This window comes from Pleurodeles waltl, chromosome 1_2, assembly GCF_031143425.1.
Source record: "Pleurodeles waltl isolate 20211129_DDA chromosome 1_2, aPleWal1.hap1.20221129, whole genome shotgun sequence".
In the NCBI taxonomy this organism is placed as follows: Eukaryota; Metazoa; Chordata; class Amphibia; order Caudata; family Salamandridae; genus Pleurodeles; species Pleurodeles waltl.
Window position 1 is genome coordinate 489,084,814 of NC_090437.1, and position 16,116 is coordinate 489,100,929.

Below are 16,116 nucleotides of genomic sequence, written 5' to 3' on the forward strand. Positions count from 1 at the left end.
CACCAGTACTAACCATATTACACCAGTACTAGATCGTTACTTCTGCTGACCCTTGTTAATGTATGGCACCATTGAGCAGTCACTGGTACTTTCAAGATTATTTCCAGAAGCCATTATTGTGAAACTGTTTCTTTGGGCCCACAGTCACTGGGGCTGTGAAGGACTCAAATATCAGAGTGCTGGGGGTCCGTGTTAACCTTGGATCCAGCTACTATTCCTGAGATGGGAAGTTAGCCTCAATAAACCTCAGTGACTCTCCAGGTAGGCATAGATGAGCAGGCAAGGGAGATTGTGTAAGAGTATAGGTATAGCACACATTTACAATAAAGATGTCGTTCTGCAGCCAGAATTGTGCTTAAACAGTACTTTAATAATAACTCAGGAATATATACATATATTTGCAGTTGAAATATAAGCCAAATCATAAAACGTACAAGCACAACGCATGGTGAGATCATTGTTTAAAACAACTATAGTTGTAAAACAAGGGCACACACACGTCATACACAGTTTAAGGACTCAATCACAATGATCCACACACTTCTGCAGTGAAAACACAATACCACAAAAGTATAGCTTCCGAACTGTTGTAAAGGCTGGAGGGTGTTCACAGACAATAGAGTATCACGACCACTAACTGACTATGTTCACTACACTTCAAAAAGTAGGGCTCATAATCCTCCCACTAGAAAATTAATACTTTCTTGTGAATTGGTAACATTTACTGTTCATTACCCTACGATATGCTTACAACAGAGCCTATAAAATTGCAAATGATTGGCAGTGTTCTTGGTAGTCTCCAAAGAGGGGAGACTCTTTCAGGTTTTGCTGTTGGAAGATAAATCTACTTCCTTTGTTAAGGGTTAGTTACATTGGTTGCCTGCAGTAATGATGTCTTGCTTCTTGGAGGTCCTAAATGCTGAACCCAAGTGGTAGACCAATCTTGAGGATGATGAGGTGAAACTATAGTCTGGACTACATAAAAAGAATGGGAGCCTATTGTTAAAGCAGACTCCTCTCAGGTCTGTCGCATATCTGGTTCCTGCTAGATGGCAATCCACCCAGTTGCTGGACCTGATAGAGACTTCTAGTTGCAGATTCCTTACCTTTGAATTTCCCCATAGACGAGTTTCTGGCCACATGGGGTGAATGCCTTTGTAACTCTGTGGCCAGGAACAAATCCTCCGCTGGGTGGAGGTGCTTCTCACCTCCCCTGCAGGAACTGTAACACCTGGCTGTGAGCCTCAAAGGCTCCTGCCTGTTGTTACAGCACCCCAGGACATCCCAGCTAGTGGAGATGCCTGCCCCTCTGGACACAGCCCCCTGCCTTTAGAAATCCTCCATCTTGATTTTGGAGGTTTCCCTCAATAGGAATAGAGATGTGCCCCCCTCCCCTCAGGGAGGAGGCACAAGGAGGGTGTAGCCACCCTCAAGGACAGTAGCCATTGTCTACTGCCCCCCAGACCTAAACACTCCCCTAAATTTAGTATTTAAGGGTGACCCTGAACCCAGGAAATCAGATTCCTGCAACCTAAAGAAATAAGGACTGCTGACCTGAAAACCCCACAGAGATGACAGAGACACCAAACGACGTGGCCCCAGCCCTACCGGCCTTCTCCAGACTCAAAGAACCTGCACAGCGACGCATCCAGCGGGACCAGTGACCTCTGAGGACTGACGACTGCCCTGCACCTAAAGTAACAAAAAACTCCAGAGAACAGCGGCACTGTTCAGAAACTGGAACAACTTTGAAACAACTTTAAAGAGACTCTCACTTCCCACCAGAAGCGTGTCTTCACACTCTGCACCCGACGCCCCCGGCTCGAGTCGCGGACAGCAAACACCGCAGAGAGGACTCCCAGGCGACTCCAACGACGTGGACACCCTGAGTCGACCCCCTGAACCCCCACAGCGATGCCTGCAGAGATGATCCAGAGGCTCCCCCTGACTGCGACTGCCTGGTAACAAAGGAACCTGACGCCTGGACCAAGCACTGCACCCGCAGCCCCCTGGACTGAGAGGAACCACCTACCAGTGCAGGAGTGACCAGCAGGCAGCCCTCATCCTAGCCCAGTCGGTGGCTGGCCTGAGAAGCCCCCCTGTGCCTTGCCTGCATCGCCAGAGTGACCCCCAGGTCCCTCCATTGATTTCTACAGCAAACCCGACACCTACTTTGCACACTGCACCAGGCCGCCCCTGTGCCACTGAGGGTGTGTTTTGTGGGCTTGTGAACCCCCCCCCCCCCAACCCCAAGTGCTCTACAAAAGCCCCCTGGGCTGATCCCCGAGGACGCAGGTACTTACCTGGAAGCAGACTAGGACCGGACCACCCCTGTTCTTCAAAGGCGCCTATGTGTTTTTTGGGCCCTCCTTTGACCTCTGCACCTGACCGACAGTGTGTTGCTGTGGCTTTGGGGTCGCCTTGAACCCCCAACTGTGGGCTGCCTATGCCCAGGAGACTGACTGTGTAAGTGCTTTACTTACCTGAGAAACCTAACCAAACTTACCTCCCCCAGGAACTGTTGATTTTTGTACTATGTCCACTTTTAAAATAGCTTATTGCAATTTTAACCAAAACTGTGTGTACTACTGTTTTAAATCAAAGTTCTATACTTACCTGTGTGAAGTACCTTGCATTTTATGTACTTACCTCAAATCTTGAATGTCACTTTGAGATAGTATATACAGAGCCAACTTCCTACACTTAATTTATGTGTACTCCGTTCGAACCGCTTCACAACTGTCCTCTAAGGCTCTTAACTATAAAGACTGTCTTTCTAGTAGCCTTCACTTCTGCCCGCAGAGTTAGTGAACTCCATGTTCTGTCATCAAAACCACCCTTTTTTGCCATACATCCTGACAGTGGTGCTTCACACAAGGGCTTATTTTCTACCTAAGGTAGCGACACCCTTCAATGTCAGACAGTCCATCAGCTTGCCTACCTTTTATGCACCCCCACATCCCTCTCATGAAGAGGAGAGACTCCACCGTCTGGATCCAAAAAGAGCTTGATCGAACCAAAGACTACCGGGTTGACGATCAACTCTTTGTAGGATATGTGGGTGCAAAGAAGGGGAAGGCGGTGCAGAAGAGGACCATATCAAGTTGGGTACTCTTATGCATCAAAAAGTGCTACGCTGTGGCTAAAAAACAACCCCCTGAAGGTTTGCGAGTCACTCCACCAGAGCTACTGCTGCTCCCACAGCGCTAGCACAAGGCGTTCCAGTCCTGGATATCTGTCAAGCTGCAACGTGGGCATCTCTGCACACTTTTACCAACCACTAATGCCTGGACAATCAGGTCTGAAGGAATGGCTACTTTGGCCATTCGGTCCTTCAGGACATTTTGTGTGAGCTTAGTTCGCAGGCCCACCACCGGGGATGGTATTGCTCGGGTATCTATTCAAAGGTAAGGAATCTGCAACTAGAAGTCTCTATCAGATGTACAAGTTACTTACCTTCTGTAATGAAATATCTGGTAGAGACATATTCTAGTTGCAGATTCCTTACCGACCCGCCCATCCTCCCCACACTGCAAACTGATTTATAGGGACAGGAACTTCCCCTTTAGGGACCTAGTTTTGGCGCACCACTCTGTGTTCTTCATGGCTCTGCGCTAGTGTCGTGAAAAGAAACTGACTTCAGCTGACTGTCTCTACCAGATATTTCGTTACCAAAGGTAAGTAACTTGTACTTCTCAAAAAATGAAATGCACTGTTAATAACTGAAATGCCAAAAAACTGAAGCAATGACTCACAGCTCTTGAGCTGTAAAGCCACAACAAGGCACCAACTGCTTTACAGTCCATTCACACACCTTTCATACATGACATTCACAAGACCATTCATGCAGCCAGCCGTGGGCACAGCACATTACAACATTCGCATCAACAGTGCCATTCAACGGCCTATCACTTCCATACGCCCACATGCGTGACACAGCACTCAAACCAGCTGACGGAGTCTGTGGACTGGCATTTGGTTAGCAGTGTCACTATTTACACTGCCAGCCAAGCGCCACTCCACGCACACTGCCATAATTCTTTTTTTTTTTTTTTTTACAAAAAAGAAAACACTAACTAATTATAAGTACAAAACTACAAACAGAAAAGCTCTAACTAAATACATGACAGTAATGCCAACCGTGAAACTGAACATATGAAAATATAAAGCAGGCAGTTTATTCTCACAGTAGTTCCCAATAATTCTTTTGGGTGTGGTAACTCCTAAAACAGCCGGCCACACACCGCCCAGGCTTTGAAGGACAATCGGGCAGTACATACGAGTCTCCCTCCGGATTCCTCTTTGGGCACAGACTACATTTCTTAGTGGGAGAGTGGGAGGAATCTGATCAGGAAAGTGGTGATCTATCCACATCCTCCACCACTGCTACTCTAGGAACTTTTGCCTGTTCCACCACAACAAGACTCTCTATCACTGACTCCTGAAATTTAACAAATTTCATCCTTGACTCAGGGGGACAATCCTTGAACACAATAAAAGCATTAAAAGGTGCTAAATGGAACAAATGTATAGCCAACTTTTTATTCCAAAGGTAAGACTTACGAACAGCAGTGTAAGGTTCCAACCTCTGATCTACTCTATCAACACCACCCATGTGCTTATTGTAGTCCAAAAACACGCAGGTTTGCTCACTTCGGCAACCTGATCCCAGTCACAGGGGAAGTACTCTCATCATGGATGGTAGTTAGCATGTAGACATCCCCCCTGTCTGCAACTTTCACAGCTAGCAGCTCATCATTCCGCAAGGCACTGCACTGTCCCCTCTCAAGTTTTTTTTTGTTTGTTTTTACACTCCAGCTCCCTTGGATAGCTTTTGAGGTTAGAGTGGATCGTGCCACAAGCAACAGTTCCCACTCTGAACCATTCCCTGAACAAATGCACTCCAGTGTAGAAGTTATCTAGGTACAAATGGTGACCTTTGTTGCCACACAATTTTCTCACTAACTTCAAAACTGGGCGGACAGCCGGGAAGGTCAATACTGGAATCCCTACCAATGTAGACCCTGAAATTATAAACATATTCTGTACTACTTTCAGACAGCATATACATCTTAATTCCATACTGTGCCCTCATGCTAGGAATGTACTGCCTAAAAACCAAATGACCCTTGAACAGGACCAAAGACTCATCTACAGATTTTTATTTCCCTGAACATAGACTTCCGAAAACAGATCTACAAAATGATTAAGAACAGGCTTAATCTTAAAAAGACGGTCAAAATCAGGGTAATCTCGTGGCAAGGCTAAAGCATTGTGAACAAAATGCAGCATCCAAAGAAGAAGCAAACACCTATTACGAGTCATGTTTGCAGGAAATATAGAGGTTGCCATCAAGGGACTAGTAGACCAATAAGAAGCTAGGGACGGCTTCCTTATCAACCCCATTAAAAAAGTCAAACCCAAGAACTTTTTCATCTCTTCCAGATTTGTGGGAATCCACTGGGTAGCTCTAGACTGTGGCCTAAGTCTGGCACTGTTGTCCCTCAAATACTGCTCAGCATACAGATTAGTCTGCTCAACATTCTCTTCCAAAAATACATTGTCCATAAACAACTGAAAGAAATTAATAGGCATAATGTTTTCCGTATTGCCTCTACACCCCAGGAGACCAGTAAAGGCAGGCAACTCTGGACGCTCCATGTTTGGGGCAACCCAGAGTTCAGGTCTTCCAATGGGAAACCTTTCAGCCCCAGGCTGCTGCTCTATTGGCACATCAGTGTCCTCCTCTAAAACAGGCCCTTCATCTGCATTGAGAGTGACTTCCTTATCAGAAGATTGCTCTCAGACAGAAAATTCACTGCCAGAATCTTACACTTCCTCCTCTGCCCCAGATGCAGAGTCAGTCTCATAATCATGGTCAGAAGACGACTGGAAAAGCATACCAACAACCTGCTGAGTGGTCACCTTGCGGCTAGCCAGGATCCTTTCTAAGAAAAGTAACTTGACAAGTGTGCCAACAACAACCAGCACTGTCTAAAATAAGTAATAAACAAAGTGTGGCTTTATCACAAAGAGTTATTTACTCAAACACTACACCACTCACTTGCCTGAAGAAGCTAGACTCACCACTCTGCACAGACACAGCAATCACCAATGATATCCCACTAAAAAGAAAAGAAAATTAGACATAAGACAACACAAATATCATTGTACACAAATCGAAGGACAATTTCACACACAATCCTGCATTTAATACACCACTTACAAAAATGTCATCCATGCATGGCAACAATACTCATTTGAGGTAAATTGTTTTTTCTTACCTAAAACATGCTACTACGCAAACTGCAGGTCAACCACTGCCAAAACCGCAAGGAGTCACAGCAAAGGAAGCAAAAGCTTTGAACTAGAATAAAAAGGAGAAATAAACTGTTATAATCACAAATGCAAATACTTTGTCAGTTGACATCCCACCACCAAACATTTAGAAATTTTCCCTGGTGTCTAGTGGTTTCTGCCCCCCTCGGGGCAGATGGGCCTAAAAAAACAAGGCTGATCTGCCACCAAGGGGGGCAGTAATGGCCAACAGTTGTGTGCCCCTCTTGAGGGGGTGGGGGGGGGGCAGGGGTGACCCTTGCCCAATGGGAAGCCCCCCCCCCCACACACACAAAAAGAACAAAACAAAAAAAAAATCCCTGGAGTCCTTGTGGCTTCGGGGAAGCGCAGCTGTGGGCCGGGTGCAAGACATAACGGTTACATCCTCGACACCAAGCTGTGCAGCCGAGGAAATAACAGCTACGTCCTGGGCAATCAGGGGGTTAAAGAAGGCAATTGTATGTTTTCCCTGCAAGAGATAAACATTCTATGTGTGTCTTATAATGCAGGTTTGGTAGGACATACTTTTACATGGTAAGGGGTATGCCTCATTGGCATGTTATGTTGCTCTGTATTCTCAGAGTAGAACATGCAGTTTCAGGATACGTATAAGAGCAAATAGATTATCTTTACTAGCTCATTTGGCAATACTGTCCTACGGTGATGGGTAGTGTTTCTTACCCATGTTTTCTTTGTCTTAATGATGTCATTGCGGTGGTTCTTTCCACAATATTGATGGGGGTGTTCATGCATGGGTTCACAACAAATAACTTATTATTAATTTTGTTAGTTCATCTCCAACACTGATTGATCACATTAATATGGATTTTCTTTATTCCATGTTTTTAAATGTTTGACTCCTTATAAGTGGTTCTTCCCACTAGTTTTAAGCTGTGAAATATGTTGGGGCTCACCTACATTCTTATGAATGCCCTTTTTAAAAAAATTCTTCTAGACTGGTTTTGTTTTTAGAACGTATTTTTATTGGGAGCGATAATGGATGATGCTATCTCCACGCTATTGACGTTTTTATGACTTTATATCACTGTGGTTCTTTTCACAGTTCCTGTACTGACTAACATGTCTTTCCTCATAGATATTCTTTTAAATGCATGGTCTTTTTCTCTTGTATTAGACCAGTTTTCGTCTGGTTAGAGACTTTCAGTACTGTTGGGTCACTTCTGACACACATTTGAAATATTAACATGGATGAGCTTTTGCTTATGCTTCCTCATGTCTTAAGGTTTTATTTACCTGTGGTTCCTTCCACAGGTGTTGATTGCATAGAGTATATTATGACTCACCTTAATTATTATGATTGTCTGGTCTTTTTCTCTTATTCTAAACCAGTTTTATGATACTTAGAGACTTTTTTGGGAGCTCTGAGTTCGCAATTCCTCCTCCTCTGGGTTATTACGAGTTTGGTATCTCATTCTAAATTAAGGATTCTGCGGCTAGATGTCTCTATCAGATGAACAAGTTCTTACCTTTGGAAACGCATTATCTGGTAGAGACAGGATCTAGCCCCAGATTCCTTAACGTCCCTCCCATCTTCCCCGCTCTGCAAACTGTCCTTTTAGGTCTCAGAAGATTTTGTTATGGAAATCAACACCTTCAATTAAGAATTCAGTGATTATTTGTCATAGGGGTATCTTTTGTGCTACCACACTGTTTCAATAGTTTCTATATGTGGCTCCACTTTTTGAGTGCAGAAATTAGTCACGGAAGAAACTGACATTGGAATGTCGGCGAAGGAGTTATATAGACTCCACTGAAGTCACATCCGGGGGATGAAGTCGATCTGGGGTTACACGACGACCTCTTCCGATGCGCAGACGTGTTATGGGGAAAAAAAGTTTCTGGATTTGGGCTCGTGCTTTGGGATGACTTGAAAGTAAGGAATCTGCGGCTAGATTCTGTTTCTACCAGATAATGCGTTACTGAAGGTAAGTAACTTGTTAAGTCATGTAACAGAATTTCTTCTTTGCTTTCGTACCACAGCTATGAACTCTGCAATGAAGATTAAAACGTGCAGACAAAACCTCTTTATATCTGAAACCTTATTCACAATTGCGCAACTTCGTTAGCCTGAATGACGAGGTACTCAACTACAACATACCATTGGAAGAAGCCTTCCTCCGGGGCCTCAGCCGGTTGCATTCGTATTGTCAGCTACGGTTCCTCAGCCTGGTATGCATTTGGTGGGTAGCTACTTTTGTTGCGTGGGTCGGCCTTTAACAAGAGGGAATGGGGCCTGCACCCTGGGCTCTTCAGAGGGTCACAGGAGCAGCAGCAGCAGTCTCATTCCCACCTGGCTCTAAAGAAAAGTGTAGTGACAAGTGTTTTGATGTCTTAATTCCTTTTTCTTGTCCCTCCACACATTCCTCAGTCCTCCCAATTTTCCAGTAAACTGAAAATTAAAGATAAATGGGGAGGGCACATTTTCTTTTGCCCAGGACGCTGTGTGTGCAACAGCCAGCTCTCTTTGTTGACTTCAGTGGAACATTGTAGGTGTACCTGTCCTACCTCTTCCTCTGTATTGCCAGTGGTGGTCTGTTTGTGTCAGAGCAGGTTCTTGCTAGTGATGTTGAATAATGAATCCATAATGTAAAGCACGCCACACATGCTGATTGTTGAAGTCTTAAACAAAGTCCTTCAGTAAAGATTTCCCTTTCTGACAATGCCTCTTTTAGCTGAGGAGTTCGCAGAATGGGAAGTGTTAACCAACAGATGATGATTTCCTATTTAAGTGAATTGTAAACACCATGTACTGCTCTTTAGCATCAGTAGAAAGGAATGTTTAGCTGATGCCAAATACCACTGTTTTGTGTTTGCATTGAGCTCTCCGATTTGCATTTAGAAATACTATGCAAAAGACAACTTGTAGCTGTTCCTTTTTATACATAAGGCTTTACAGGTTGAGGAAGGGTTTGAAGAATATAGATTGTTCTATATGGGAAATATCCAGCTGCATCATACACAATGAATAGATGTTTGTATCCTGAGTCTGACTGGACAGCGGGGGGCATTGGCCCTCACACCTTGTGCCTGATTGGACTGCATGACGTTGGTGGAGCCTTACATTTCGTGTGTCACTCTACTACATGAAAGCATATGTCCTTACTTCCTGTGTTTTATTACCTTCTCAAATGCAGAGCCTCATTTTCTGCATCTAACCTGGTAATGGAACTTAGGAGAATGTTGTGGATCAAATGTTAACCACAGTGACACTCTCAGCTGATATGATGGATCAGTTCAGTGCCACTGCGAAGAACTTTGCACCCTCCTGAACCAGACACAAATCTAAGGAGGGATGACTCTATCTTTTATACAAGTTGGAAATAATGAATACTCTTGTGCCTCCTGAAAATAATCTGTAAGTGGTAGTTGTCTTTTCACTTTGTTTTGCTTTCTATCAATAGATGATGTTGTTCTTAGCTCAACGCATCCTTCTAAGGGCCTGATTTAGATATTGCTGGATGAGTTACTCTGACACAACGGTGACAGATTTCCCATCCGCTGAAATCTAAATTCCATAACACATAATGAGGTTTAGTTATCAGCGGACCATATCCATCTGTCACCGTTGTGACAGAGTAACTCGTCCATCACTATCTAAAGCAGACCCAGAGTCTATTTAGAAAACAGTGTCATCAAAATTTCCACCTATCCAGCACTCATTTTTTACCTTTGAAATATGTAACCTCTTAAGTGCATGTGACAGCCAATGGCTGACACACACACACACACACACACACATCTGCTCTGGTGTATCTGATGGCCATTGGCCATCACAGGGGAGGGCTTTAAAGGCCACTCTTGTGCTTGGCACCACAGGGAGTTCTTTTGGTTCAGGCTGCCAGGGAAGAGGTTCCCGAGCAGTCTGATGCTTTCTTTGTGTTTACTATAATGTGGATCGCACGCAGGGCACCCTGACGTCATTATAGCAAAAGTGAAAGTAGAACAAACCGATACCCTTGTTCTACATTCACTGAATCAGGGCTCGTGGGAGGGGGGAAAGGGGGGGTAACTATCTCAGCCCCAAGCACAGATTCTAACAGTAGGGGTACTTTGGTAGGTGGAGAATCTCCTCCTTCCAAATGTACCTCTGCCCAGTGGATTCCTGTCTGGGAGTCACCACAGGAAGGCTATCCCCAAGCAGGGATCCATCCATTTCCCACCAGGGATGGGGGGGGGTGCACCCTTGGACAAAGGAGTTTGCTCACCTAGGGCACGGCTTTTTTTTTATTTAGTCTTTCTGCCACCCCTTCCCCCAGGGGAAGATGGGGGCAACAGCCCTTGATCACAGCAGGTGGCAAAAAGCCCAATAGGCCCAAGGGACTGTTTTTTTTTTTTTTTTTTTGTACTTAGTGTAGGGTTGGGGGCTGCCCAGAATGGGCATGGCAATGCTCCACCTCTCAAAAATATGGGTACATTCTTTCTGCACCCCCTGGTCACCCTTGATCTCCCCCAATCCCTCCCAAGGGGGGGAGGGGGCAGAAAGCCCAATAGACACCAGTAAATTACTATTTTCATAAAAGAGGAGCGGGGCCTCACAACCATGGACTTGGTCATGCCTCCACCACAAATAAATGGGAACAGAAGTGTTTCTGCCCCCTGGGCGGGGGAGGCAGGCAAGGGAATAACCCCAATATACACCCCAAAAAAATAGGCACAGTCTTCCTGCCCCCCTGGGGGGCAGCTCAGGGTAATTACCCCCAATTTGCCCCAGGGGGGCAGAAAGCACACTAGACACCAGGGATTGTTTTTGTTTAAACTGGTAGGGGCTGCCCACCATGGGCATGACCATGCCTCCACCCCAGATAGATGGAGACACAGTCTTTCTGTCCCACCAGGAGGGCAAACGGGGATAATTACCCCCTACTTGCCCCCCGGTGGGCAAAAAGCCCACTAGATGCCAAGGATGTATCTTTCTTTAAAAATAAAAGAGTGGTGAGTAATGGCCCACCATGGGCATGGCCATACCCTACCCCCAAATAAATGGGGACACAGTCTTTCTGCCCCCTCAGGGGTCAGATGGGGTTAATTACATCCGATCTGCCCACAGGGGGCAGACTGCCCACTAGACGCCAGGGAATAGAAGAGTGGGGGCTGCCCACCACCCTGGGCATGGTTATGCCCCACCCCAACTGAAGGGAGAAACTGTCTTTCTGCTCCCCCTGTGGTCTAAAGCATCTCATCCCAAGATGAGGATATTTGACTCTTATGTGCTTTGATTTTACATATGAGTTAGAAGAGCTTGGCTAACTCCCAGTATAGTTCTACTTGCAATGGTGAACGGCTGCACTTTTTGGGCTTGGGTAGGCTGCCACCTGGAAAAACCTACCGGACTCAAACATTTCAGAAAACTAGACATCTGGGGGAGTCGAGGGTGGTGTGCTTCACATGCGCCCCACGCCATTTTCATACCCACAATGCCCTGCAAACCCCCAACAAGTACTAAAAACACACATTTTCCTTATGTTTCTGTGGGTAAAACTTCTGGAATCAATGGGTAGCCACGCATTTCCCACCGCACAGCATTCCCTCAAGTCTCTCGAAAAAATGGTACCTCACTTGTGTGGGTGGGCCAAGAGACCTTCACACAAAAGGCCCAAAGGGCTACATGGAAAGATCAACAATAGAGGCAGCTGTGGGATTTGGTGCCATGCTCGTCCACCACCCATGGAAATCTACCAACCACAGACATGTTTTAAAAGTAGACTACCAGAAGTTTCCAGGGTGGTGTGCTTTGTATGAATCCCATGGTGTTTTCTTTCATACAATGCCATGCAAACCTCCAAATTTGCCTAAAGTCAAACATTTCACCTTTATTTCTGTGATGGACCCTTTTGGAATCTGCAGAAATCCACAAAATTCCTACCACCCAGCTTTGCCTTATGTGCTGATAAAAATGCTGCCCCACTTTTGTGGCTGGGCCTAGTGCCAGTGGCAGGAACTGAACTAACTGAGGTAAATAGGACTCCCCACACATGGGCTCCCATTGTCCTTGGTTTGATCTATTCCTGTTGCCGCACTAGGCCCAGTCACGCAAGTGGGGCAGCGTTTTTGTTGGCACAGGTGGGACAATCTATGTGGTAGGAATTTTGACACGGCTGCAGATTCTGTAAGTTTCCATCACTGAAATGTAAGGAAAATGAGGGATTTCAGGCAAAGTTAGAGGTTTGCAGGGCATTGTGGTTAAAAAAAAAAATAATGAGCTCCTCGCAAGTCCTGCCATTCTGGATTTCCCTAGGTGTCTGGTTATCAAAAATGTTCAGGTTGGCTAGGTTTTCTTAGGTGCCGGCTGAGCGAGGGTCTAAAATCAAGAGCGGCAAATTAGGATCAGTTTTCGATGGAAAAATGTGCTGCGCCCATGTTGTGTTTTGCCAGTTTCAGTACCATTTTTATCAGGGGTCTAGGGGGAATGCTGGTTGGAAGGAATTTTTGTGGTTCTCCGCAGATTCCAGAACTTCCCATCACAGAAATGTAAGTAAAATGTGTTTTTTAGTCAAAGTTTGAGGACTCCAAGGGATTCTGGGTAAAAGAATCTGGTGAGACCCATGCAGATCAGCCGACCATGGATACCCCCAGGTGTCTAGTTTTGAAAAATGTACAGATTTGCTAGCTTCCCCTAGGTGCCGGCTGAGAGAGGGACAAAATTTAGAGCTACTCACATTGGAAAGAGATAGTCCGTTTTCAGGGTAAAAATGTTCTGCTTCCATGTTGTGTGTTGGGCTGATTCCTGTCATGGGCAGTAGGTCTACCCACACAGGTGAGGTTCCATTTTTATCAAGGGACTTGGGGGAATGCTGGGTAGAAAAACGTTTGTGGCTCCCCACAGATTCTGGATTTTTCCTTAACAGAAATATGAGGAAAATGTGTTTTATTTAGTCAAAGTTTGAGGTTTGCGTGGGATTCTGGCTAGAACACGTGATGAGAGCCACATAGGTCAGCCCTCCCTGGATACCCCTAGGTGTCTAGTTTTTCAAAATATGCAGGTTGGCTAGGTTGCCCTGCAAATGAAAGATGACATTTTGAAAAATGCCCTCAAAATCATATGATGGTGTGTGTACCCACAAATTCAGAGATGTAGAAATAACCACTGCTCCTAAATATATCTTGTGCTCATTTCAGAAATACATAAGTTTCCTTGGTAACCATTTTTCACTCTGCCTATTTCACTATAAGAATTGTTGTATACTTGTTACTCAATGAAAAACGATTGTACGGTGTAGATCAATTGTTTGCTCCAGATACCTTGTGTTCTTGAATAACCTACAAACCCTATATATCCCACCTCCCCCCAACCAGAAGGGTCTATTGCTTTTGTAAATCGGCCATCGTGCCAAAAAGTTACAGATGAAAATGTTGTCACAAATGCCCTTTTATTCTACTCATTTTTCAATATTTATTTATTTCAAGGTTTATTTTCCATGGGAAACCCTTGAGGGATCTACACACATGACCCCTTGCTAAATTGAGAATTGTTACTACTTTTGAGAAATCTTTAGCTTTTCTGGATCACCCATGGGTTTCACACTAGTTTCCACCACAAACTGTAAGTAGGTTGAGAGCACACAAAATGGAGAAAATATGCTACCTCTTAGAAAAATACCAAAACTGTGGTACAAAGTTAGGTATTTTGATTCAGCTCTGCATGTTCCTGAATGCTGGGAAGATGGTGACTTTAGTATAGTAAACGTTTGTGAATGCCATTTTTAGGGGGAAGACACTTTTATCTGGAGCACTTTTTACCTATTTTTAATTTTTTTAAACACTCACATTTTTTTAAAATATATTTTCCCTATTTTCTCTGTCCTCTCCAGGGGAATCCACATACCCTAGGTATCCTTAGAATGCCCGGAATGTTGGGCAAAAAGGACGCATATTTTGCATTGATACCTTATCTGGAAAAAATGGATAGAGCCCTACGCCCGAACTACCCCTAATAGTAAAAAAAAAAAAAAAAAAAACAGCTCAGCTCTTGGGGGGGGTGGGGGGGGGGCCTTGGGGGCAGCAGCTAAGGGGTTAATAAGGCCTACTTTTAAATGCATTCAGCAGAGCCAGGAGTCCATAATTTATTTGCTAAACAGTATGTTTGACACACAACAAACATATCCTGGAACAGCAACTTTGCAGTGGCAAGATGAAGCAAGTCTTTGGACTCCCAGACTCCACTCAAATGTTTGTGAGCGCAAATCAGTTTTGTTATTACTCTGTTTGTTGTAAGTTGTGATGGATAATGCATAGAAGCGCCTCAGTATTGAGCTTTTTTAGAAGTACCATCTCTTATCTCCACTCAAGGCCAGAGAACCCATCAAGCTGAGCGAGCTGAAGGCTGAGCAGTCACCGCGGATCTCAGCAGAAGACCTCATTGACTTGTGCGAACTCACGGGACCCAAAGCCATCATGAAGAAGAGCAAGTCCAGCAAGCCAAAGTTACTGGTAGTCGACATTCGAAACAGTGAGGAGTATCCTTTCAAACAATACTTTGCCGTTTCTCCCTTACCTACAGCTCTTTAGAAAAGCATGCAACATTATTGGTCTCAAGTGTGGTCTGTTTTTAGCTTCGAATAAAGGGGGGTATTTCGAGTCCTCTTTGCCCCGTTACATGGCATACAACCTTTTAAATTATGCCAGGGCCCTGGCTGATCTCCTGTTTGTTGTTTACGCATGTTTTACACTGTCTTTTCAACCTTCGCGGGCTTTCATTCTCACATGTTTCTTAGGGAACCTCTTCAAATGATGTATGATGTGTTAGTAGGTTGGTTGCTCTTTTTTCTCGGCACCTATGCCGATGGCGAACTTAAACATGGAGCATTGAAGAGTTTGCTTAGGAATGCAGCTACCGCCCTCACGTTATACAGAGCACATCATTAAATGTTGTCTCTTCCAGAAGCAGTAGTTTGTGCTCGCATCCTGGCTGTCTGAGCTTACCTCAGCTTTGCATGCAGGGTGCTAATTAGCTTTACTACCCATTACTCAGAGCCTTAACAGCAGATGACTTTGACTTCTAATGATTGCCAGCCCCACTATTATAATTGGGGAGCGCATAAGGGTCAAGTCAGTTTAAATACCCGATAGCATGCAGGCAATAAGGCTGTCAGCACCTGCCCTCGTACACTCAACATGGCTGACAGACTTGCCAACTGTGGCCATCTCCTCTGTGTCCCTCCATCACACACTCATCTTAGAATGCAGGCAACCAGCAGGAGATACCAGTTCTAGTTGGGCGAGCTAATAACCAAATACATCTAAAGCAGGCAGCAAGGGATAGGAACATGCTTGCACGTCCTGCAGTGTATGGGTATACAGTTTTCCATTGATTGTAGTTAAAATACAAATTGAGGCAGCTGGGATACATAGTTTATAATAATGAATAACACTTCTCGCCACATGCAGCACTTCCGGCAACCTCTGGCTGAGTCCATGTCTCCCTTATTCATTGACCAAGCAAAAAGTCTATTTATAGGCGACATTAACTACTGGGCAAATGAGGTAGCCGGTGGACAACCATCAATAGAGGTAACCGACCTGCTCAGCAGCCTAACCTTTGAACAACATGTGTTCTCACCTACTTAAATTTAAAGTCATACGCTAGACCAGATCTGGTCCACTAACCTGTGGAGTACCTCAGGGATCTTCTCTGTCTCCTCATTTCTTTAACTTTTATATACGTCCCCAAGTGTATTCCCTAACAACAGAAATGCATGTCAGAATTTACAACTATGCGGCCGACATACAACTGCTTTTTACTATTGATAATTCTATTGACTA

The 16,116-nt window shown here is 44.8% G+C and overlaps 1 protein-coding gene across 2 annotated transcripts in view; it reads left to right on the top strand.

Annotated features, from left to right (window-relative positions):
• Positions 1-16,116, top strand: part of TBCK (TBC1 domain containing kinase) — a 1,319,282-nt gene that overhangs the window by 1,038,233 nt on the left and 264,933 nt on the right. For both annotated transcript variants that reach the window (XM_069241253.1, XM_069241261.1), the window contains one exon: positions 14,644-14,810. In XM_069241253.1, the coding sequence (XP_069097354.1) occupies positions 14,644-14,810 (167 nt within the window). The remainder of the gene's footprint in view (positions 1-14,643; positions 14,811-16,116) is intronic.